This window comes from Sitodiplosis mosellana, unplaced genomic scaffold (assembly GCF_009176505.1).
Source record: "Sitodiplosis mosellana isolate CC-2019 unplaced genomic scaffold, AAFC_SMos_1.0 Smas_scaffold_6165, whole genome shotgun sequence".
NCBI lineage: Eukaryota > Metazoa > Arthropoda > Insecta > Diptera > Cecidomyiidae > Sitodiplosis > Sitodiplosis mosellana.
The window spans coordinates 1,955,460-1,978,553 of NW_022601406.1; the positions used below are offsets into that span (position 1 = coordinate 1,955,460).

General features: G+C 36.5%; 5 protein-coding genes across 17 annotated transcripts; 2 read left to right on the plus strand and 3 right to left on the minus strand.

Annotated features, from left to right (window-relative positions):
• Positions 1–232: 232 nt before the first annotated feature.
• LOC129574936 (dentin sialophosphoprotein) lies at positions 233–9,086 on the minus strand. Of its 12 annotated transcripts, XM_055457622.1 has the most exons (14): positions 8,945–9,079; positions 8,602–8,626; positions 6,464–6,588; positions 4,788–4,979; positions 4,185–4,235; positions 3,638–3,771; positions 3,432–3,526; positions 3,066–3,300; positions 2,635–2,957; positions 2,288–2,431; positions 1,904–2,046; positions 1,075–1,727; positions 847–925; positions 233–688 (listed from the first exon to the last, which is right to left on the minus strand). In XM_055457622.1, exons 3-14 carry the CDS (start codon positions 6,578–6,580, stop codon positions 686–688), a joined length of 2,169 nt encoding a protein of 722 aa, XP_055313597.1. In that variant the 5' UTR covers positions 6,581–6,588; positions 8,602–8,626; positions 8,945–9,079; the 3' UTR covers positions 233–685. The 12 variants fall into 12 exon arrangements, with proteins under 12 accessions (XP_055313597.1, XP_055313594.1, XP_055313596.1 ...); XM_055457619.1 differs by having other exon boundaries at positions 233–925; positions 4,155–4,235; XM_055457621.1 differs by lacking the exon at positions 8,945–9,079 and having other exon boundaries at positions 4,155–4,235.
• A 174-nt stretch (positions 9,087–9,260) lies between these two features.
• On the plus strand, positions 9,261–12,172 carry LOC129574938 (beta-1,4-galactosyltransferase 7). The gene is made up of 5 exons (XM_055457623.1): positions 9,261–9,449; positions 9,518–10,992; positions 11,119–11,611; positions 11,692–11,763; positions 11,880–12,172. The coding sequence occupies exons 2-5, from the start codon at positions 10,893–10,895 to the stop codon at positions 12,124–12,126; spliced, it is 912 nt and encodes a 303-aa protein (XP_055313598.1). The 5' UTR covers positions 9,261–9,449; positions 9,518–10,892; the 3' UTR covers positions 12,127–12,172.
• A 265-nt stretch (positions 12,173–12,437) lies between these two features.
• Positions 12,438–14,704, minus strand: LOC129574939 (nicotinamide/nicotinic acid mononucleotide adenylyltransferase 3). The gene is made up of 5 exons (XM_055457624.1): positions 14,213–14,704; positions 14,025–14,088; positions 13,571–13,797; positions 12,930–13,106; positions 12,438–12,788 (listed from the first exon to the last, which is right to left on the minus strand). Exons 1-5 carry the CDS (start codon positions 14,294–14,296, stop codon positions 12,492–12,494), a joined length of 849 nt encoding a protein of 282 aa, XP_055313599.1. The 5' UTR covers positions 14,297–14,704; the 3' UTR covers positions 12,438–12,491.
• Positions 14,705–14,882: 178 nt separating this feature from the next.
• Positions 14,883–19,430, minus strand: LOC129574829 (nicotinamide/nicotinic acid mononucleotide adenylyltransferase 3-like). Of its 2 annotated transcripts, XM_055457339.1 has the most exons (6): positions 19,098–19,430; positions 18,546–18,772; positions 17,749–17,925; positions 17,353–17,609; positions 16,621–16,945; positions 14,883–15,422 (listed from the first exon to the last, which is right to left on the minus strand). In XM_055457339.1, exons 1-6 carry the CDS (start codon positions 19,174–19,176, stop codon positions 15,378–15,380), a joined length of 1,110 nt encoding a protein of 369 aa, XP_055313314.1. In that variant the 5' UTR covers positions 19,177–19,430; the 3' UTR covers positions 14,883–15,377. The 2 variants fall into 2 exon arrangements, with proteins under 2 accessions (XP_055313314.1, XP_055313313.1); XM_055457338.1 differs by having other exon boundaries at positions 14,883–16,945; positions 19,098–19,388.
• Positions 19,431–19,659: 229 nt separating this feature from the next.
• Positions 19,660–22,932, plus strand: LOC129574828 (proton-coupled amino acid transporter 3). Its single transcript, XM_055457337.1, has 8 exons — positions 19,660–20,166; positions 20,291–20,411; positions 20,521–20,633; positions 20,737–20,869; positions 20,965–21,077; positions 21,435–21,575; positions 21,679–21,885; positions 22,003–22,932. The coding sequence occupies exons 1-8, from the start codon at positions 19,986–19,988 to the stop codon at positions 22,542–22,544; spliced, it is 1,551 nt and encodes a 516-aa protein (XP_055313312.1). The 5' UTR covers positions 19,660–19,985; the 3' UTR covers positions 22,545–22,932.
• Positions 22,933–23,094: the final 162 nt, after the last annotated feature.

The following is a 23,094-nucleotide window of genomic DNA, read 5'->3' on the forward strand; positions in this document are numbered from 1 at the left end:
AAAAAATTGAAGCAAAAAAAAAGAATTTTTTTTTGCTCCCAAGTACCCGAGTACTTACCATATAATTTTTTCTTGTTATTTTCATTTGCCTGTCGTTTTGGTCAAATGTCATTTCCCGATAAGATAATCACTCGTTCGGACCCAACCGACCAACCGTTAAACAACGTTAAAACATTCGCTCGCTCACGTCATTTCTGTCTTGCTACATAGATAGATCGGTGAAAACACGGTCTTTGAGTTATCAGTTTTTATTTCAGTTTTATTGTTTTAACAGCTACGTTTTTTTTTATTGCATCATAAGAAAACATGTACACGAATAGATTGCTGTCGAATGGATACAAAACAAATAGTCTAATAAAGTTAAAATAAATTATCCTTTTTACTAGGTTGTTACAGTGCCAGTTGAATCTCTCAACATCAACAAAAAAAATTGTTTTTTCTTCTTATCCTTTGCTCCCGATTTTTTTTCTGCCACTCGAAGATTTGTATTCAAATCGGTGAGACGTTTTTTCTGTGAAATTCGTTTGTGTGCCAAGTTTTCTGTTTTTTTTTTGTTTGCTTGTTATATATCCGTATAATGTATAAGTTTTTTTTTGCTGCTTCTTTCTTCTCTGTTCAACACTCTTTGATATAGACAACAACGAAAATTGAAGTATACACTGCACATGACATCCAAAGTGATAGATTACTGTGGAAAAACAATTAGAGAGAGAGAGGGGAAAAAAGAAGAAGAAAAGGAATAGAATGGACATTAGAAAAAAAAGAATGAATCGTTGTAAACGAGGAGAAGAAGAGTGAATGGATGATGATGGCGGATGGACTTGAGGAGAAGAAATATTAATTTACCACAAATCTGTTGACCTGTATCTTCTCACGACTGGGCGAAGACGGTGCATTTCGCAATGATTCAAACTTGGCTCGAATGCTGGATCGAAGAAGAGACAACAATACAATATATTAGAAAATTGGTTACGAAAGCATATACGTCTTGTTCTTCTTTTCGTTTTTTGCTCTTCCTGTTTGCACATATAAATATATTTTCATCGAATGGGTGTGTGTGTGTGTGTTACATACCATCTGGTGTCGATCTGCGATTGATCTTCGCCATCATACAGTTGGTCTTGTTCACGTTTGATTTCTTTTTGTTCCCATTTCTCAAATTTGGCACGTAATTGTTTGGCACGGGCTGCTGCCTGTGCTTGCTGCAATGCTTCGTCCATGGGACGTTGATTGTTGTCATCATCGCTGTCCGATTCATTGTCTTCGTCGCCGCTTTCCCCCTCCGAATCGCTGTATTCACTGCCCGATCGACTATTTCGGCTATCAATCATACGGCGGCCATCGTCTGGCGGGGGTGTAAAGCATTTCAATGGTTTCATACCGCCTTGATTGTTCCGATTACCGCGCACATCTTCTTCCATTTGCCGAAACACCGACAACATCTTTGTGGTGGTCGAACTTCTTTGTGCCGCATTATGTGATACATCAACGTACATATTATTAACGTTCGCGGGTGTTTCAGCCGCAGCAGCATCATCATCGTCGTTGTCATCATTGTTGTTTTGTGGTACAACACCGTCTCTTGGTGGTGTCATTCGAAATGGTCGCTTTTCTTTACTTTCCGGTTTGTATGTTTCGAAAAATTTGAATTTATTCGAAATGTCGGCCGTTTTAATTTTTACCTCGTCAATTTTTTCATCATATTTCACAACGTCAGCGCCATTTGTCTGCAGCAACAACAAGAAAATTAGCCCAAAACGTATCGAGAATGAATGAGAAATAGTGAGGAAGAGAGAGAGAGAGTGATCAAATGAACGATTGGCTAAATTATTTCTCGAGGGAGAGACAGAGTGGGAGGTGGCTTTAATTTATTATACACGGTGCAAAGAGTCAGTTGACTTACATTTTCTTTTTGTTCGGGCGGCCAAACTGGATTTATTCGCTTGGCGGAGGATGTTGGTCCCGGTGATGACGGTGTGTGTTGCGGTGATGCGGACGCCTTTGCATCAATTTCCATGAAAATCGAACGGGATTGCTTGCCAAGACCTAACAAATTAATGACATGGGTAAAAGAAAAATTGCAACAATATTCGGCAATTTTACATTTTCCAGCCGTTGATTTATTTCACTGTATGCTCCTTTTTTTCTTTCTTTGTGTTTTGCCACTCACTTGGTTCACTTGGCCAAATGGTATGCGGTTACATTTTTTTCGTTCGGTTTGATTCGGTTCACGCGCGCTGTGTGCGCATACCGTCGTGTGTGTGTGTATAAAATGGAAATAACTTACCATGCTCAAATACAGCGCTATCATCAATCTGATTCAAATGGCTTTGTTCGTCTTTAAACACCTCTCCATTTTCGAATTTGCTTTTGATCGAACGTGCTTTATCGCCAATGTCAACATCTGGTTTTTTATTGCTGGCACGTACACCTATTTACAACGGGGAATTTAGAGAGATTGAGATTGAGATTGAAAAATGACTGCACGCGACATTTGTATCATAAATACACAGATAGAGAGAGAGAGAGAGATAGAGAGAGAGAGAGCGCCCCAAACACATAGGAAGCAAGAGAGCAAGTAAATGTTGCTCGCATGCACCATAAATATTTTCTAGTCAAATAACCAATACGTACATTGTTCACTGTCGGCTACCGCTTGCTGGTACATTTCTTTTATTTTCGCTTGTTTTCCCATAAATAATCGCGATCGAATACTTTGTATCTCTTGTTTGCGTTCTTCGCGTCGTTCTTCTCTCGATTGCGAATGACCCGATTCGAATTTGCTCTTGATATCGTCCATATTGACGGTGCATATTGGTCGTTCGATTTGTGCTTCTCTGGCACGAATCAGATCGATATCTTCACCATCTTCATTGTGTGCTTCATCATCATCGGATTTATCGTCAGCGGCTAAATTAGCTTCAGCATCACCCACATCCATTCCTTTGGCTTTGAATCTGCAATAACAAAATGTCATTTTATTCTCCGTTTCTTATTTTCACTCTCTCTCTTCATTCAAATTTCAAAACAAATTGAAGCCGGATATGATGCCGGTGACAAATTACTTGGCCAATTTTGATAGAACCGTATTGCCACGTTTCAGCACACGCTCTTCACGATCCAACATATGATGTGGCTCATCCTTTTTGGCATGCTCAAAAATATTATACCGCTCTTTTACATTCAATTGATGCAGCTCACTCAATCCCAAATCATTTTTATCCGATGAACGAACCACATCCGGTGGAAGTTCGACCGGTTGACTTTCACGAATAATCAGTTCGGGTTTTCGCGGTTCTTCTAAAAAGAAACAACAACAACAACAAAACAATTTATTTGTACCTCTTCAATTCAATGTCAGATTGAATTCATTTCTATCCACTATATAATACATGCATGTCAAGCACTTTCTTTTTGTTTGTTTCTTTTACCTGGTTCAGAATCTTCGACAGCTTTTGGACTGAATAGCGATTTGAAATGGAGCTTACAGTACAAAACACCTTCATGGCTTTCAAATGTGTCGACACTGTGAAAAGCGTTCAAAAAATGGAATACATTTATTGGAGCTTTTTTTTTCTCATTTGGCCCATTAGCGCTTGAATACGAAAAGACACACCGAAAAAAGCTAAGCACTTACCTTAGAGGTTTGCTGCATTGACTGCATTTGAAACATTTATTCTTGTGCCAGACACTTTTCTCCGCTTTTATCTCCTCCATTTTGTATACGATTTTTCCACATGATCGGCATGTTTTGTCCCCTTCCGTCGATCCCTGTATCAAAACGTTTCAATCGAATTTAAATGGCCATTAAATCATCTATTTTATCATCGAAAAGCACTCGTACGAAAAAGCAAAGCAGCGCAAGCAAACAAATAAAAAGTTAACAACGTTAACGCTCTTACTAAAAGAAAATGAAAGCAATGACAAAAATGGTGAAAATGTGGTTAGACAAAATAAATTCGATTGTTTTTTTTTTCTTCGTTCCCTTTTTAATGCGAGAGATGAATTGTGACCAAATGAAAAGAAAAATGAAATGAACAAGAACAACAACAATAACAGAAAAAAGTCACTTCTTGGTTATTTTAGCATGAGTCGAGATAATGTAATGGCAGTTAGCGCGGCGCATCATATAAATGATGAATGAAAACATTTACATTCAATTTGACACCTTCATCAGTGCGTACATTTTTCATGTTTTGCTTTTGCAATGCATCAAATTTACTAAAGCTTGATCTCTAAAAAAAAAAGACATCGGAACAGAAAAAGAGAAGAACTGATCAAATAAAAATAATCATTTAGACAGAGAAGAGTAAATACTAAAATTGTGTACAAAACGAACGAAAATCTACATGTGTGTGTATACTTCTACTCGGTCAATGAATGTTTTCTTTGCTGATGAGTGTGAGAGTTTGTTTATTTATTGCATACTCTCGTTTCTGTGAAATGTTGAACAAAGAATGTACTCTCTTGTTGGGTTTCTCTCTTTTTGTTCACATTTCCTTTTCTCTCTCGTTTTCTCATCTTCTGTTTTCGGCGAAAATGAAGAAGAAAAAAAAAACACATGACGAACGGCATCGCTTCACTTCGCAAAGAAACACTTGTCACTTGTCACTCAAAGAGAACATAAATTGACCCCATAACTTGAATTCATTTGTCTAAAACATCTTTAAAATTGGCCTCTCCTCCCCGGAAAAATTCTTCCATTAAAGGACTGGGTAAGGTTTTCGAAAGAAAAAAAAGGGAGAAAAGGAAGGTGGGGTTGTAACTTGGGTTCAATTGTCACTTACAACAGAAATATTTTCCTTTTCATCATTGGTGGACTTTTTGGATTTTTTACTTTTCTTCTTTTTTTCGGTGCCATTTTTCGTGCTATCACTGTGATCACCTGACGATGATTTCTTTTTGTGTCCTGATTTTTCTATGGATGTTTTTTCGGTTGTTACAATGATTTGCTCATCGCCATTTTGAGAATCGCTTTGCTGCAATTGAAAATAAAGCATATGAAAAAACCAAACAAAACTGGTTAAAATAAATAAAGCTGGTTAATTTTCCATGTTTTTTCTTCTTCATCGATTCAATTAATCGAATTACGAATCGAAATTCAATTCGTTGTGCACATTTCAAATGATTCAATTTAATTAGAGCATATCACATGTGCATGTGTACGGCGGATACGTTATTGTGTTAAGTTAACACTGTTAACATGCTATAAAACTAATAAAAACCAGATTGCGCTTCGTGGCGACACACTTACATCGGATTCTAAACTGTTTAGTTGGGTTAGACTGTGTTCCGATTGTTCGCTGATTGCTTCATTCGATGCGAATGCGGTGGATGTATTATTCAAGCTATTATCGCACGATGCACCGCCACCGCCACAATCTTTTTCATCACTAAATTCGGTCTCTTTCACTTCCGTGCAAATATTGATTTGAGTTTTATTATCATCGTCCATTGTATGTGTATAAATGGTGGTGGTTAGTATGGGAATTGGGTTAGAGGTTACAGCGGCTGCGGTGGCGGCGGCGCCAGAGGTATCATTAACATCTAAATCTAAATCGATTGTAGTCTTATCTAAATCATCGGGTGAATCATCTTCTTCGATTGTTTGATGAAAATATGTATAGATTGCGGCTGGTTCTTTACTGGTCGATTCAGACTGATCATCAGTTGGAACATGTTCAATTTTATCTGAGGTAGCAATAGCAACTGTATCGGTTTCTGCATCATTGTCATCTTGACTGGTTTTCGTTGATGATTGCTTGAATGCTTCACCAAAATCTTGGCTGGGTTCATCGTCCGTTGGTGTTGCGGTTGTTGATTTGATCGTTTGCGAAAATATCGCTTGAATGAATGTATCGTCGGATTCGTAGATCTTTTTCATTTTACTCGATTCACCGCTGCTAGTGCTACCACTGCCACCATCCACGCCGGTCACTTCCAATTTGACCGAATCATTGGCCGCCATTTTTTCACCAGCGGCTTTTTGTTTGACAGCAACGGTGGTGTCATCCTGTCCCTCTTCGTTGACCGCATTCGTTACGATCACATTCAACAGTGGTAATGTGAGTGACAATTTTTTCTTCTCACCATATCGGATATTTTCACCGTCGCTCACAATGACATCTGACTCCACGGATGGTATTGTTTGCCCATTCATTTCGAAGACGCAGGTTAAAATAATCAATACAAGCCTTTCGCGGAAATTCTTTCAAAAACGGCAATCAATATACGCAAACCAAATTATCGATAGCAAAATTGGAAAATGCTCTTTTTGTGTGCGGGTTAGACTTCTTAACACTATTTTTGCGTTAGTGAAACAGGGGAGAAAAAGCGGTTTTTGATGAATGAGAAAAATGGATGGAATTCTTATAAGTTTTATTAAATTAATGGCATTCAAATGGCAATCATCGGTTCAGTGGCGATAGGGAATAGAAAGTTCGAAAGAGAGAAAATGACTCACCACTTCCTGAAGTTTCTTTTTTGAAACGGTTATTGTTTTGGACGAGGTGACAGTCGATGATGTGCTTGAAACTTTTGTTGTTTTACCAGTTGTCGATCCAGACACGGACAATGACATGTTTATTGCTGCTCCAAATAGAAATGGCCAACGATAGACAGAGACAGGAGAAAGAGAGAAAATTGTTTGAAATAACAAAAGTTGAATAATTGAACAATTGATTGTGTGCAAATACAAATGTTATTTCTATTTGATTCCCATCTAAGTGACATACAGTCAATGTCGTTAAAATCGTCGATGTATACATTTTTGAACGAATCAATTTCAGGATAATCAGGAATATCCATGACTAAAAGTGTTCAGGTGAAAAATTGTTCGTTCAACCGCCCCCCAAAAAAAAAACAACACATCACCAAACACTCTCGAGTTACACACTATCGTTTGAATTTTTTTTTCTATGTTAATCAGGTTCGAATTTACAACACTGCCGTGTTTATTTCAGCGATAGATAGAGAGAGAGACTGAAAAATTTGCCGTAAATTTTTCGACTGATTGCGTTAAGCTTAAGTAATTTTACACGCTGAATCGGCTATTTATAGCGCATAGCGCGCATATTGGTTTCAGTGTTTCTTTTTCTCTCTCTCTCTCTCTCTCTCTCTCTCTCTCTCTCTCTCTCTCTCTCTCTCTCTCTCTCTCTCTCTCTCTCTTGCACTTCTTTAGACGAAAAATTCTTCTACGTTTGAAGCTATTTTAAGTTTTTATTGTACACACAGAGAGATCCGTACTAAGAAGCAGCATAATAACATAAACTGCAATCGATTGAAAATTGCCGGTCATTTTTATGCATGTACATGAGTGTGCGTGTGTGTCTATGAGGCTCTAATTGCTTTAACGGCGAGAGAAATGCAATTGAAATTGATTCAATTGATGAATAACTCCTTTTTTCCTTCTCTATCTATCCCTTTCATTCCGTCCGTTTGTGCTTTTGTATGCGATTAATACACACAGAACGGAATGCAACAGTTTCGCGTCAACTATCGACAACACGACGAATGAATTTTCGCTTGTGAACAAAAATTTCGACATGATTAAGCTGGCTGCAACAACAGCACTTACACTCACCGCAAATGCTCTAAATTTATGTAAACAAAAACAATTATTCACACTTCTTCAATTTGTCTGAAATGAAGTAAAGAGAGGGAGAGTGAGAGATATGAAAAAAAGAGGCAGTTACGTGGTTTTTCATCAGACCTATATTTAAATAGAATCTCACGTCAACATCACTCCATTTGCGTTACCCATATATAAATAACAATAACAACAACAAAAAGCTAACGGTGGAAAGCCGAATGAGTGTATCATCATCATCATCATCAAACATATCTTTTTTTTGGCTATAATATAATCACAAAAGAGAATTCGCAATTTGAATACCACATATTATGTCCGTGTTTATATACTATAAAATAAAAACACATTGATACATAGATGTGAAGAAAATGAGTATTAAAAAAAATAAAACAGATAAACGCAACACACAACGTCGTCATCGTCGTCGTCGATGCGGCCGCACGGACGATGAATTTAGACATTTTATTCGGTGCGTTGTCATATATTGTGTAGAAGAAGAGAAGAGAAAAAAGAATATGTATGCCGGATAATCCTAGCAATTGAGGTGTAGGTAGGTTTGGTATTTATTTGGGTCAGATATTTCTACACATCTCACACTTTTTCTCGCTCTATCTCTCTCTCTCTCTCTCTCGCATCGGCACTAACTCGGTGAAAATCATTGCGCGACGTATGTATATTGTAATGAGTACTTCCCTGCCCATTTACATTTACTGTGCGTCAATATATTCAACTTTCGCGTAGAAATCATCATCACACATCAAAGCAACGCCATTTCACCACATAATCCATATTTAGACAGACATTATGGTGGTATTTAAATTAAAATAATTGCACGCATTTTTCGCAAGCGATTGATTTTCTGAACGGACGGCGGGGGAGCTAGAGAGGAAGAGAGAGAATGAGTAAACCGCTCCAGAGCACCAAAGAGAGGGAGAGATAGAACGAAATGGGGATAGTCTGTAAATGTTGTCTGTGTAAAATAAATGAAACGTGGAATGTCTCATACAAACCTTTACCCAATTGATATGTGAAATCCTAAAATCAAAACCGATTTGTCTGATGTAGTCTGTTAATCGAAAATGAGACCAGACAATGACACCACCAAATCAAAAATCGAATAATCCGTGTGTAATTGACACTGTATGTATGTGTGTTGGGTCGTCGCCGATTAATTTATCGATACGATACGAATCAGTTAATCGCGTACTATTTATTCTCGTCTTTTTTTCTGCTTTTCGCTCTTCCGATTTGTTTGTTTTGTACGCACGTACTCGCGAAATTTCAAATAGATATAACAATAAAACCCTTTGCTTCAAATTCAATTCTATTTCGGAAATCACTTAAATCACTCACTATCTTTTGGTTGTATATCTCGCTACTCTTTTTTTTTCCCTCCTATATGTTGAATGTCGATATAACAAAACACATTCAGCAACGAAAACGTAAACCGTTTTTTAACGTGTTCGATTCGGCAGTCACAAATCGTTAGTGCACGAAATATTTGGGAGCTCCTCACAGTGTGTATCCAAAAAGGAAGAGATATGTATAGAGAAAGAGAGGAGCGACAGAGAATACAACAACGTAGTAGGGAAAAAAAAGAAGTTAGCAAGCAACAACAAAAATGAAAGAGGAACAACATAAAACACTTGTATGTATAGTATTTTATGATACGTTGTGGCTGTGTCCACTAGGTAGTCGAATAGGTATAGAAGAGAGCTAATGTATTATATAGCAAGAGACAGAGAGGCTATGTAGGAACAACAACATATATATATATATAGACGAAGAAGAAATTGTGCGCATTCGCACAACGCAATCGGGATAAAATTGAGAGATAGAACGATGTAGCGAACGATATGTAAGTCATGACATATAGCATCGAATTCACGAAAAATTTATTTTTGTGCATTCCATTCGGAACAACAGCACACTGAGAGCAGCAGCAGCAACGACGGTGAAGGCGAAGGCAACAACGGCGGCAACGAACAAAGAAGAGGCAAAAGGGAAAAAAAAGGAACAACCAGATTTGCTCCCAGTTTCGAGAGAGTGTAATGGCAAAAGCAGCACAGCCACCGACAACAAAGACGACGACGACGACGACGATAACGACACAATGGGGGGGATTGGGGGGTAAAATCACATCAAAAAGTGGAAAACAATAGCTAAGAAAAGCGAAAAATCACTGTGTTATATTACGTTGTGGTGAACTTTCCGGATATTCGAGAAGGAAGAAAGAGAGAGCACGAGTTGGGAAAAGTGGGAAGATGTAAAAAAAATGTCTACTGCTTACGCCGCTGCCGTTGCTGCGCTCTTTCAATCGCATTCGTTGTTGAATCAATCGATTCAAGCCGACGAAAACAAAGCAGCAACAGAGTATAGCTCTCGAATAAAATAGAGACATTATATATGCGTCGACATAGCAAAGAAAAAAAAGAGAACTTTTCATAATTGAAGGGAACACAATGGTTCCAAATCAATCAAACTTTTTTAATTGGATATTCCCATCGGTTATTTCTTTCGCGCAATGTTGTATGACATACATTTTCCGTTGCAACAATAACGAATGGCAGGATACAAATTGAATCATTGAAAGATTGTGTTCCTTATTGATTTTCCCATTGAATGGCTCAAATGGTTGATGCTTTGTTATGCGAACTATCTCCATTAGCATTCCTTTTGCTGCTTCGACAAAAGTCGGTTGCCCCCAAAATGATAAACGACCCACTGGACTCTGTGTGAAATGATATAAAAATAATGCGGATATTTTTGGCCACACATACACATACATATATACAAACACAAGAAATGACATCAATCGCAAAATTCCACTGTGGCAGTTTATATGCGCGCATCAAAACGAAAAATGAATAACGATGATGGACTAAATTTCAAAAACTCGCCCCAAAAATATCCGATGGCATGCGAAAATAAAACACATACACACATACACACAAACATCGAGCTGCACAGTGTTCAAATCAGCGCTATATTTACATTCTTCCACACGGTTGAATGCTTCTACGCATAGCCGATAATTTTAAACTGTCATCGTGTGATGGCGCACATGTTGTGTTTTGTACGACTCCATATGTTGTGTACATCTTCTTTTTCTTACTTGTCAAAAATTCAGTGAATGTGAATTTATAACATTTGTTTCTGTTTCTCGTTGGTGTTTTATTTTTCCCCTGCTCACAGTTTTTCGGTGGCTTATCGTTTTTTTAACGTTTTTCGATGAAGAAACATGATGAATTATTATATTCATTGTGGATTTTTTTAGTTAAATTAAGTGCAAACAAATAAGATGAGAATCAATAATGCTCACATGAAATTCTGTAGTGCATGCATTTTAATTTCGTTTGCAACGACATGCCTGATAAGCATTTTCATTACATCAACACCGGGTATGTGCCCAAATACATTTGATGGTTTTGTAATATTCCGGTGAATTTTCAGTGCAGTAGATTTCAAGTGAGCAATAATTTTAATAATAAAATTTACACGTTTTTCTCGTCAATAATTTGCCCTAGAGAACTGTGACTGCAACCGCAACACACAACAAATCAAATCGGACACGGTGGATGCATCGATTGAGCTGAAACCGAAACTTGCAATTTTAGTGCCATTTCGCGATCGATTCGATGAGCTATTACAATTTGCGCCGCATATGATGAAATTTTTAGACCGACAAGCCATTCCACATCATATATTCATTCTGAATCAGGTCGATCGTTATCGCTTCAACCGGGCGTCATTGATAAATGTGGGATTTTTATACACCAAACAAGATTATGATTATATTGCCATGCACGATGTGGATTTATTACCATTGAATGATCAATTGCACTATGATTATCCAAGTGATGGGCCATTTCATGTGGCTGCACCCAATTTACATCCAAAATATCACTACAAAACATTTGTCGGCGGCATATTGCTGGTAAAACGCGAACATTTTGAACTAATGAACGGCATGTCGAACCGATACTGGGGATGGGGCTTAGAAGATGATGAATTTTATGTGTAGGTTTTTTTTTCTTTCGATTTTTAGCAATTTCTTCGGCATTGTTTTTATATTAATTTTTCTGCTCTTCGATTTGCAGGCGTATTAAGGATGCACATCTGCCGGTGAAACGACCCATTAACATTACAACCGGAATTAATGACACATTTGCGTAAGAAATTTGGATGCTATTAAAATGTTAATTTTAATTGAGTTTTTCGAGAGTTTTACTCAGAATAGCCAGTTCAAACTTAAAACAACTTTTGTTGTTGTTTCCATGCATTACAGACATGTGCACGATCGAGTACATCGCAAACGAGACACCGCCAAATGTTTCAATCAACGTGAAGTCACTAGGAAACGTGATCGTGAGACTGGTTTATCTACGCTTAAGCATCGAATTAGCCGTATAAATAATTTACGCATTGACGATATTGTAAATGTGACGATAGTTAATATTGAATTGATTTGCAATCACCAAGAAACACCATGGTGTGACTGCAGTCGAGATGAAATGGGGAAGAAAATTTTGTAAATTTTTTTTGTGATAAATGAATAAAAGTCAAGAATAGTTCAAACGATTCGAACGTTAATTGTAATGTGCCTTGTTTTGTTGAGCAGCCGTCGTTTTTGGTGTTCCAGGTAGAAAATCGATTTTTAAAGCAAAATTATTTCGTTACAGAGCAAAAACATGAACTAATCCTGCCAAAAAACAAAAATCAAATTGATGATTTCTATTAGAATTTTTTTTAATGAGCATTTAAAAAAACACTTTTCTGCAAAAAAAAATATCTCTTCTCTATATCTATAGGGAAGGAATAAAGATAAAACGCACGTTTATTAAATGAAAACGTTATTAATAAATCTTCAATATCAGCATCACATATTACAATTTGATCGTTAGGATGATATAGTTGTATCATTTGTAGTTGAATCCGAGCCATTTTCGACACCATACAATTTGTGATGTCGAATATATTCGACCACATTATCGTCCAGCATATACTTGACAGAGAGGCCACGGCGCAAATAACGACGTGCCAACGTTGAGCTCACTTCATTTGGCACCCAATTTGTTATGATATCTATACGATGCTTGTATTTGGTCAAGAAATCCGATTGGAAGATAAACTTTTCGGGAAAACTTTCACTCCTACTTATTACCACAATACCATGCTCAACAAGGATAGCTTCAACCTGGAATACATTTTTTTAAATAATAATTTTTTCATCATTCTGGTAACCTTTTTTAATTCAATGAAGAGATAAGACTTATGGACACAGTCCCTATTTCCATACAATTGGGTTGATTTAAAAAAAAATATTTTTGTTACGTACATCTTCGTCTGACCATAGGTTTGGTGTTGCGAATGATTCCAGCAAATCGGCACCACATAGAAGTTTGACTTCTACCTTGTCTCCTTTGTACTCGTAAATATTTGGTGGTAACCAACTGGGTGTGGTTCCACTGAATCCGTTCGTTGTATCATCGCTCAGCATTGAATTGAGGTAATTCTAGAGTTATTGAAGAAAATTTTCATGTGTTATTCTTACCCGTGTGGATGTCGATTAATTTGGGACATTTTGATTGACGAAAAGTGATTGTCTCGAACGAAATAAGCAACTGCAGTTGACTTTAATCACAAATCACCCTTAGTCAAAATTGTCCAAATTGGTCGACTGACTGAAAGAATAACTAAACATGATTGTCTCCATACAAAACGCATGATTTCAATCAACTTAGCCAGTTTTAGTTGTGTATCACTACATACAGTTACATACAACTGAGTGACTATTAGTCATTTTATTTGCACACGGGTATTTATCCTTAATGGAACATAATTTTCTTCTTATCGTCAAGTGACTTGATGAATTGATTCCATGATTGTATTTGAACTCAGCAATTGAATACCAATCAGAGTGAACATTCATTTGTACTCATTTATCAAACGATTTTTTTCCAACAGCCGTTGTTGTACCTGATGATATTGCAATGAGATGCGTGTGCGCGTCCAGTCGCTTTGTTCATTGCACTCCCAATCGGATAACCGTATCCAGTCGGATGTTTGAAGTGATATGTTAACCATTGCACATCTGTGTTTACCGAGTGCCAATTCGGGCTTTCCATATGAATCATGTACCGGTGATATAATGCCGCCAATGACCTCATACTCGGCTCGTTCACGAAAATCATCACGTGCGATTTCTATTGCATAAACAAATCATTAATGTGATAAGCTGTGATATCAGTGATCAACTACTAGAAGAAGGTTCGCATTAAACTCATATTTTGCTTAAGTGGTTTTTGGGTTTTTCCAACTCTCTCTCTCTCTCCCTCTCATGCACACTTTCGTGTATTTATCGATTGAACAAATCGTACTTTTATCGTAGAAAATAAATATCTGTAGTTGAAAAAAAAAACCTAATACAAACCAAATAATCTCAAATGCAATGGAGTGATCGGGTTGAATGCACCACCTGCCATGAGCACAATTTTCTTCGAGAAAAAAAAACTTTAAATAACTTTTCCGCAATTAAAATTGAAATTTTCCATTGAAAAACATAAATTGAAAAAAAATGCTTGTGTGAAATGCGTACACTCAAAATAACTAGATACTCACTCTATTCAAACTTCCATCGGACCGATAATTACTAGAACAGCAGCAACAGCCCAACAAGCAAAATAACAAGAGAGGAAACCGCATTGTTCTACTTTCAATGAAGCCACAAAAGTAAAATTCAAGCTGAATGTTGGAATGTACTGTTCTCAATCTCTACTGAAGTGATCATTTTGTATCTCCTGAGTCAGTAATTTTGATTAGAACCTTGATGTCTTTTTTCGATAGATTTGCTTTGTTTAAAAAAAAAACACACACACACACAATTTTTCAAGATTCTGCAAAAAATATAGGAAAGACCACTTAGACGATTGTCGTTGACGTAAGCTTTTTAAATGACGAAACAATTCATCAAATTTGAGAGTTGACGCTTAACATTCATTTTGTAGAATGTGTGGCAATTTAAAGAGGTTTAAACTAATCAAAAATGGGTATCTGATGGATTCATTCTTTTTTTGATGGTGTGAACGCAAAACAGCAAATACATAAAAAATAGACATGTTTTTATGGAGATGCTACACTTTTAGAAAAAAACCTAATCTAAGTTGCTCTTTTGCGCCCACTTTAATTTGATATAGAAATTCCATCAATTGATCAGAATGTTTCGGTAAAATCAGCCGACGATCAAAGAGAAATAGAAAAAAACCGAGAGCCCAAAAAAATAATCAAATACTTTTATTTGTCCGTTCAAAATGTTCCTTTATTTTGGTTTGGAATTTTTAAAATTGCATCATTACTTATGATGCATCTAATTAACATGTTTAATTTTTTTTTATTCAGTCGATGAATTAAAGGAATAAATTCTTATATAATTGATTTGTTCTGAGTCAAGATATATAGATATATATTTAAATAGAGTTTTGGTTTACCTTTGTTTAGGAATACAAATAGCAAGTCGTACATAAATTTAGCGGTATCAATTAACGAGAATAACAAAAAACCAATTTACAGAATAGTAACGAAGAAAAAAATGGGCCGAAAAAACATCGATAATAAAATCAAATTGAAAGAAAAAAAAAACACGACTCTCTAATGCGCCAAATGTTCAATAGCAATAACATCACATATTCATCAGATCGCTTGGATCTACAGATGAATTTGAGAAATGGTCACGTTTGTTTTTCTTCATTGGAGAAGATGGAATTAAACAAATTGTCCATTGGCTCAATCATGTATCGCATGCAGAAGACTTTTTACGTCTTTTTGAATCAACCTGAAAATAAACAAAAAAAAATTGAAGAAAAAAAAAATGCAAACAACATTCCATTAATGTAGAAATGAATTAAAATTGAAATGAAAAAAATCGAAATGGGAGAAAGTGAAAAAGAAAATCAAATGGAAAGGGTATCAAAGTCTACCAACGAAATGTACTTGTGAAATACATGCAAATTATATATATGTTCAACACGACTAACATTTCTAAAATCGTCTATCAAACCTAAATAAAAAAAAAGAACGAGACAACTGAGCAAACCAAACAGCGAATTCAATTGTGTCTATTTGGCGATTAATAGTTTTTACTACATAAATTCTGGGTTTTGTCTATGTTTGTTTTTTTTTGTTTTCTCATTGCGCTCGAAATCCTAAAAACAAACGATTCGAATTTGTTTGTTCTGCGTCTGTCGAGTATATAAATTGTAAAATATGCAAAGTCCAAATGCATAACCATTTTTACCGATTTCAAGTCCATAATGTATGAACTCAAAAATGAAAATAACGACATCTAAATTATCTGATCAACTTTGTTGGCATTGTCATTTGTTTGTTTCTTTCTACTTGTTCTGTGTATTGTATGATGTTTGACTTGCATAGAGCGATGCTTATGCATTTGAGCAAGAAGATTTTGAGTATGCGTGGTAAATTTGGTTTCGTGTTTCCGAGTAAATGTAAAAATGTTCTCTTGTTTGTGTTTGTTATATTTTTCCTAGTGAAACTAATTCAACATGAATATTTATAGATTTCTAAATATGGTTACAAATTTAATAGTCACTCATAACTTGAGCGAATGATACAAATGTTGCTGCATGTTTTTTTTTTTCGTTGGCATTTTGGATTGAGGTGATTGGTACATTTTGATTGGTATATTTTGAGGGGAAGAATTAAACAACGTATTCTTTGTCACTGATCACGCGAATTCCATGCGACGTGAAAACAAACTGAATGAGATCGTTTTGGCTACGTTTTGTAGTGCTTGGCAAACACTCGGCGCTAAGTGTATCAATGGATTTGCTGCCAGTAACACGATCACCACTGCCGCCACCACCGCCGCTTTCGACACTGCCGTGATGATCGTTGTCACTGACACCGTTGGTAAGCTTATCTAGCTGATTATCGGATATATATTCGATTTTCTTTTCCAGCGATTTATTATCGGGTGATAGAGTGATTGTGCTTATTTTACAGACACCCACCTCATCCTCGTGATCAATTGTACGTGTTCCGTTCATGTCAGTGCGAATTTGGATGGCCTGACCGGGACGACTGAGCCGGCATTTCGGTTGATTGGCCGACAATCGTCGCGATCGATCATCATCGGTCGCCGTTGTTGCTGTCGCATCATCGCTTGTAGCTGTCGATTTTAAAGAAGACTTTTTTGGCGTATGATCCGTTTCGTCCATCGTTTCGTAATTGTAATTGGCTTGGTCCGTTTTCTTAATATAGTTGTCATTTATATAATTTGGTGATAATGATTGAACCGCCGTTGTTTCACTCTCGCCTGGAGTTATGATATACTTACTGAAACAAGAAAAGAAAATTTCATCACATCAGTCATACAGTTTATTTTTGACAGTTTTCTTTCTTACTACTCACACAACAATTTGCGTTTTTCGCAACAATAGTATATCAGAATTGGACCGAAACTTCAGTACAACAAGTGTTTATTTTTCGGCCGAATTCTGGTAATCTGATCGGAATAGAAATATTCCACGAATTTTTGTGTGTACGTGTTATTATCATGTGGATGAAAAGCATACTCAAACAAAATAAACGGACAATACACTATGTTTTATTATTATCTTATCATCTAATTCTACTCATAAATAAAAATTGAACTAATAATAAATAAATAGAAAATATCAAACCCAAACAAAAGATATACGTGTGACACAAATAAAAGCCAATTTGGAAAATAATTTACTCACGCCGAATCAACACCGAACAACTTTTTATGTCGAATATATTCGACCACATTATCGTCTAGCATATACTTGACAGAGAGGCCACGACGCAAATACCGACGTGCCAGCGTTGAGCTCACTTCATTTGGCACCCAATTCGTTATGATATCTATACGATGCTTGTATTTGGTCAACAAATCCGATTGGAAGATAAACTTTTCAGGGCAGGTTTCACTTCGAGTGATCACCACAATACCATGTTCACCGAGCATAGCTTCAATCTGGAATACATTTTATAGAATATCAATCAAAGATAAAAAATAACAACTATGATCATTTCCAATCGAATGCAATTTTTCATTCTTATTTCTTGAGGAGAAACATGAAGTTTTTGTCTAGTTAAAGGTACTTCATACGAACATCATCATCTTTCCAAAGTTTTGGTGTTGCGAATGATTCCAGCAAATCGGCACCACATAGAAGTTTTACTTGCACTCTGTCTCCTTTGTACTTGTAAATATTTGGTGGTAGCCAGCTCGGTATGGTTCCACTGACTCCGTTCGTTGTACTATCGTTCAGCACTGAATTGATGTAATTCTGGGAGATTGATCACAGGGAATGGTAATTTTGCAATTATATTTCTGTTTAACAATCATCAAGTATAATTTAATGGCAATTATTTTACCCTACTATTGAATTAAAGTTTGGTGTATATATAATTACAATGTTTACAGTTGTAAATATGAAAAATTGATTAAAATCAGTGATTGCGATATCGCTCTCAGTATCTCATAGGATAACTGAACCAGATAATTCAGCTGGCTGAGATGACGCAGCGACGCATCACCTGAGTCTGTGCGATACACATACACACAATGCGCCCAGCGGTATCCTTATACACTCAGTCCCATTTAGTGACGCGCGGCATCAAATTGTGTGTGTGTGTGTGTGTGTGTGTGTATCACAAAGACTCGGGCGATAGATTTGGGTGATGCGTCGCTGCGTCATCTCAGCCAGCTGAATTATCTCGTTCAGTTATCCTATGAGATGCTGAGAGCGATATCGCAAACACTGATTAAAATCAATTATAAACGGTGTTGAAATTGATTCTTAAAAAATCTATGTGAAAAATCGATATAGAGGTTATCCATAAATGGAAAAAAAATCTCATTTTTGACTCAAAATTAAAAAAAAAAAATCCCATGTTGTCAATGTACCTGATGATATTGCAATGAGATACGTGTGCGCGTCCAGTCGCTTTGTTCGTTGCATTCCCAGTCGGACAATCGTATCCAGTCGGATGTTTGAAGTGATATTTTAACCATTGCACATCGATCTTTTCCGAGTGCCAATTCGGGCTTTCCATATGAATCATGTACCGGTGATATAATGCCGCCAATGACCTCATACTCGGCTCGTTCACGAAAATGATCACGTGCGATTTCTATGACATAAACAAAATCACAAATCATTCACTTATATAATAACGTACTAATCGGTAATCAATCCCTATAGTTGGGGTGACTAAGTATGTTCGCATCAAAGTCTACAGTATGTACTTGAGTTGTGACTTTTGCATTTATTTACAGAGTCATTGTTATTTTTTTTTCATCTCAACGATTGTTCTTCTCACCTTTCGAGAGTTTATTGATTAAACAACCGTATGAGTCGTCGATATGTCATACACATCAACTCAACGATAACCACTCCATGTATGTCTAGCGTAGAAAAAAAATATCTGCAGTGGCAGAAGAAGAAAAAATACATACCGAACATTCGTAAGTGCATCGGTGTAGGAGGGTTGAATGAACCACATGCCAAAAATATAATTTTCTTTGACGACACCATGTTTGCTGCTTGAAATTGTTTAGCACCAGCCTTCAGAAATTTATTTTTTGTTATGACTCAAAGATTTGTGTACAGTTAAATTTAAAAACATGATGCACCTTTTTGGCAAACACACTGGCTGCGCACTTCGCCTCTTTCGACACACTGTGAGTCGAGAAATGTCAACAATCCACTGATTTGGTGTTGAGGCATTTCATTTATTTTATGCGTTCGACTTTTGAAGTTTGCTATTTGTTATTGTGTAGAAGTGGCGCAACGCCATCTATCGTCTGAATGCATAGAATTGGACCGAAAAAGTCCGTACTTATGGATATGAATGTTTGAAATTTCGAAATCACATCAAAACAATTGGTTGCACATTTTGTGTGCCACTGAAATGAAAATCATGGTTTCACTTGTGAATGAATTGGTTCTATTTCGCTCTTCTCTGTTTCGGAATCACGTGCATAGTAAATGGTCGACCAATGGTTTATAACTGTGCCAACTAGTTATTTGATACGCAACATTACTATGTCTTCCACACGACTAGTACAATACTTTTATGAGATTGTTAAACCCGATTATGCGTATATGGTTCACTTCTAATTTCAAACTCGGTTATGTCTTATTTTAAACACTTTTTTTTCTCTTCGGCGATGTTTCGTTTTAATTTCGATAACCACTTCTGTACAGCCTTCGATTGCAGTTGCATCTAACCATGCATTCTGAGAAGATTGACCGTGATTAATTGAGATTCAGTTTGAAATTGGCTACACATTATTTGCCAAAATATTGTTTAGCCACGAAAAAGAAAACGTAACACAGTGAATATGGACCAAATAATTCCAGCACAAAAAGTTGCATCGTCATCATGGAAGGATCGAATAAAAGGATGCATTCGAAGAGTATGCCGTGCTCAAGGGTTGAATGTCTTTTATGCCACTTTGTGTGTGATTGATTTGTTTGGTGTATTTCCGATTGTTGCATTACCCGGCGCTCTCATTTCGTGTGGTAAATAGTTGAACTGTTCGGTTACGTAATTCAAAACCGAATCCATTTCATAAAAACAAAAAAGACTCGAATTTGATATATTGTGATATACAGAATTCTAATCAATTTGTATTGAAAATTCCAGGTTATTATGGCATTCCACTGCTAATATTTGTGTTGACCATTCAAGTGTATACGGCAATTGTTTTGGGCCGATGTTGGATCATTGCGGAAAAACTCGATCCAAGCATTACTGATAAAAAACGGTGAGCGATTTATTGCAGAAAAGAACAAAAAAAAAAAATGAAATGTTATTAATTTCTAATTAAATCAATTAAAACGTGTGATTTATTTTTTCCACCCTTGCGTATACAGATGCCCGTATGCTGCAGTTGGTGAACTTAGCTATGGCCGTAGAATGCGCACTTTTGTCAATATACTGCTCAATGTAACGGTATTTGGTGCAGGAATTCCAAATATTTTAGTTGGTATGTTGTATTGCTGGTTTCCCTATCAACACATTCGTCACCATAAGAATGTCCATCACAGTGTTCAGTTATGTCCTCTCTTTTTTTCCATTTTCTCCCACAGCGTCGCAGAATTTGCAATTGATTGGTCAACGTATTAGCAATGACGAATTTCAATTTTCATTTTGCTATTGGTTGGTTCTGTTGGGTATTGTTTTGTGCCCGGTGATGTGGCTTGGAAGCCCAAAAAATATGAAGTATTTTTATCATACACATTTCCTCCTCCTTTGAAACATTTCGGCGACTTTTTGTTGCAAAACCTAATTTGCTAGTGTTTTGTGTATTTGTATAGGACAATTGCTAGCGTATCGGTGGTGACAGTGCTCACCACTTCGATTCTCATTTGGATCGGCATTTTAGAGGATGACAGCATATCCAGTGAATCTTTCGAGGGCATTCGACTTGGTAGACTAAAGGCATTTTTTTGGGCAAAATTATGATGAAAATATGCCATATTTTCAATTGAACCGTTGCAACAAACAAATTCCCATAGAATATTTTAGTTTCAAAGTGCAACATGGAATTTTTTTTATATCGAGTTTACAACAACAACTCCATATGAAAAAACCTTTATGTTGTACTATAAAACTAAAATATTCTGAGGGAATTTGTTTGTCGCAATGGTTCAATTACTTTCTTATTTATTTCGTTATGAATGATTTTGAAGTGATTTACGGAAAAACGGCAGTGAAAAGCCGATGAGTCACCTTGATATTCAATCAAAGTCAATTTTTCATTTTGCGTAAACATTTTTTGTTGTAGATCAGCCCGATTACATAACAATGCTAAAAGTGTATGGAATGATTGCGTTCCAATTCGATATTCATCCAATGTTGATGACCATTGAAGTGGATATGCAAAACAAGCGTGGAATCGGAAATGCGGTATGCTATGGATTAGCAGGTATATTGTACACCTTATTCGTTTAGTTCATATTTCACCCATCCACACACACACACACACAAAACACTCGATAGAGAACTTTCCATTTCGAATCGATTTGTAGCAACGTGCACATTGTCTGTGATTACAACGATATTAGCCGCACATCAGTATGGCATATCAACAGCGGCAAACATACTGGAAATGTTACCGAATACCAATTTACTGTATGTGGTTACATTGCTTGTAACGGTGCAACTGTGTTTGTCCCATGCCGTAGGTAGTTCGGCACTCTTTCAAAACATTGAAGAATTTCTGCACATACCAAGAGGTAATTAATATTTTGTAATCTTTCATTTTGCACGTTTTTCTCATCTTCGTTCGTTTTTCACTCAAAGAAAAACTAATTTACTGTGAATTTTTTTTTTTTTTTCAAATTATGTGAAAGATTTCAACATATGGCGATGCATTCTTCGATCGATTATAATCATTTTGGCTGTAACGATTGCGGAATTGCTTCCTCAATTTGATTTGGTAATGGGAATAATTGGTGGAACATTGACGGGTCCAATGATTTTCATACTACCACCGCTTTTTTATAATAAATTAATTCGAATGGAACGGGATTATGATGAGCAAAATGAGCGAGAAACCTTCAATCGCCAATTGACGATCGCCACTTCAGATGATGATATTTTCAACAGTGATCGTGAACAAGAGCTACGACGAAACAACCATCACTACAACACCACCACCACCACCGTCGATAGCTATGGTACGTTTGCCAAACAGCCCAACCGATTTATACCACGTCAAGAGTGTTTGCTATGCTTCTGTAATGACTCATCAATTTGTATAGCGGTGATTGTGTTTGGATTAATTGTAACAATCACATCGACATACTTTAATGTGGTGACCATATCAAATAATTTCGATGATTTTAGGTCACCATGCATTCAAAACATTAGTGCATCATTCGGTGAACTTTGAGTCGTTTTTTTGTTGTTGTTATTTTTTTGTTTCATCATTTGAGTTGTTTTTGTTTTGAGTATTTTCGTTTTCGCTGCCAATAAATAAGGACAATGAACTGGAATTAAGAAAAAAAAAGTGCCAAAATTAGCAAAAATTTATGCTTGTTAGGTATTTAAAATTGTCACGCCCCATCCATTTTTTTTATATCGTACCAGGTATTTTTTCTTCTCTGTATTCATTTCAATTTTGAGTAGCAAGGAAAGAAACAGAATGTCATTTTCTAGGAAAAAAAAGATTATAAATCAATGGCTTAAAAATATCATGAGTTTTATTTCTGGTTACACGGTGTCCGACATTGAATTCAAAACAAAAGGTCGATCAACAGGTAATAAGCGCAACAACAACAACAACAACGGCCACGACGACGACGTCGACAAAGAAGACGACGTGTAATGGATTCGGTAACCAAAAACCATCTCTTTTCTTTTGCTGCTGATTCGCAACCGCTTTGCACACAAACAAAAGAGAAAGAAGAGAGAAGAAAACGAGCCAAATCGGTGCACAATAC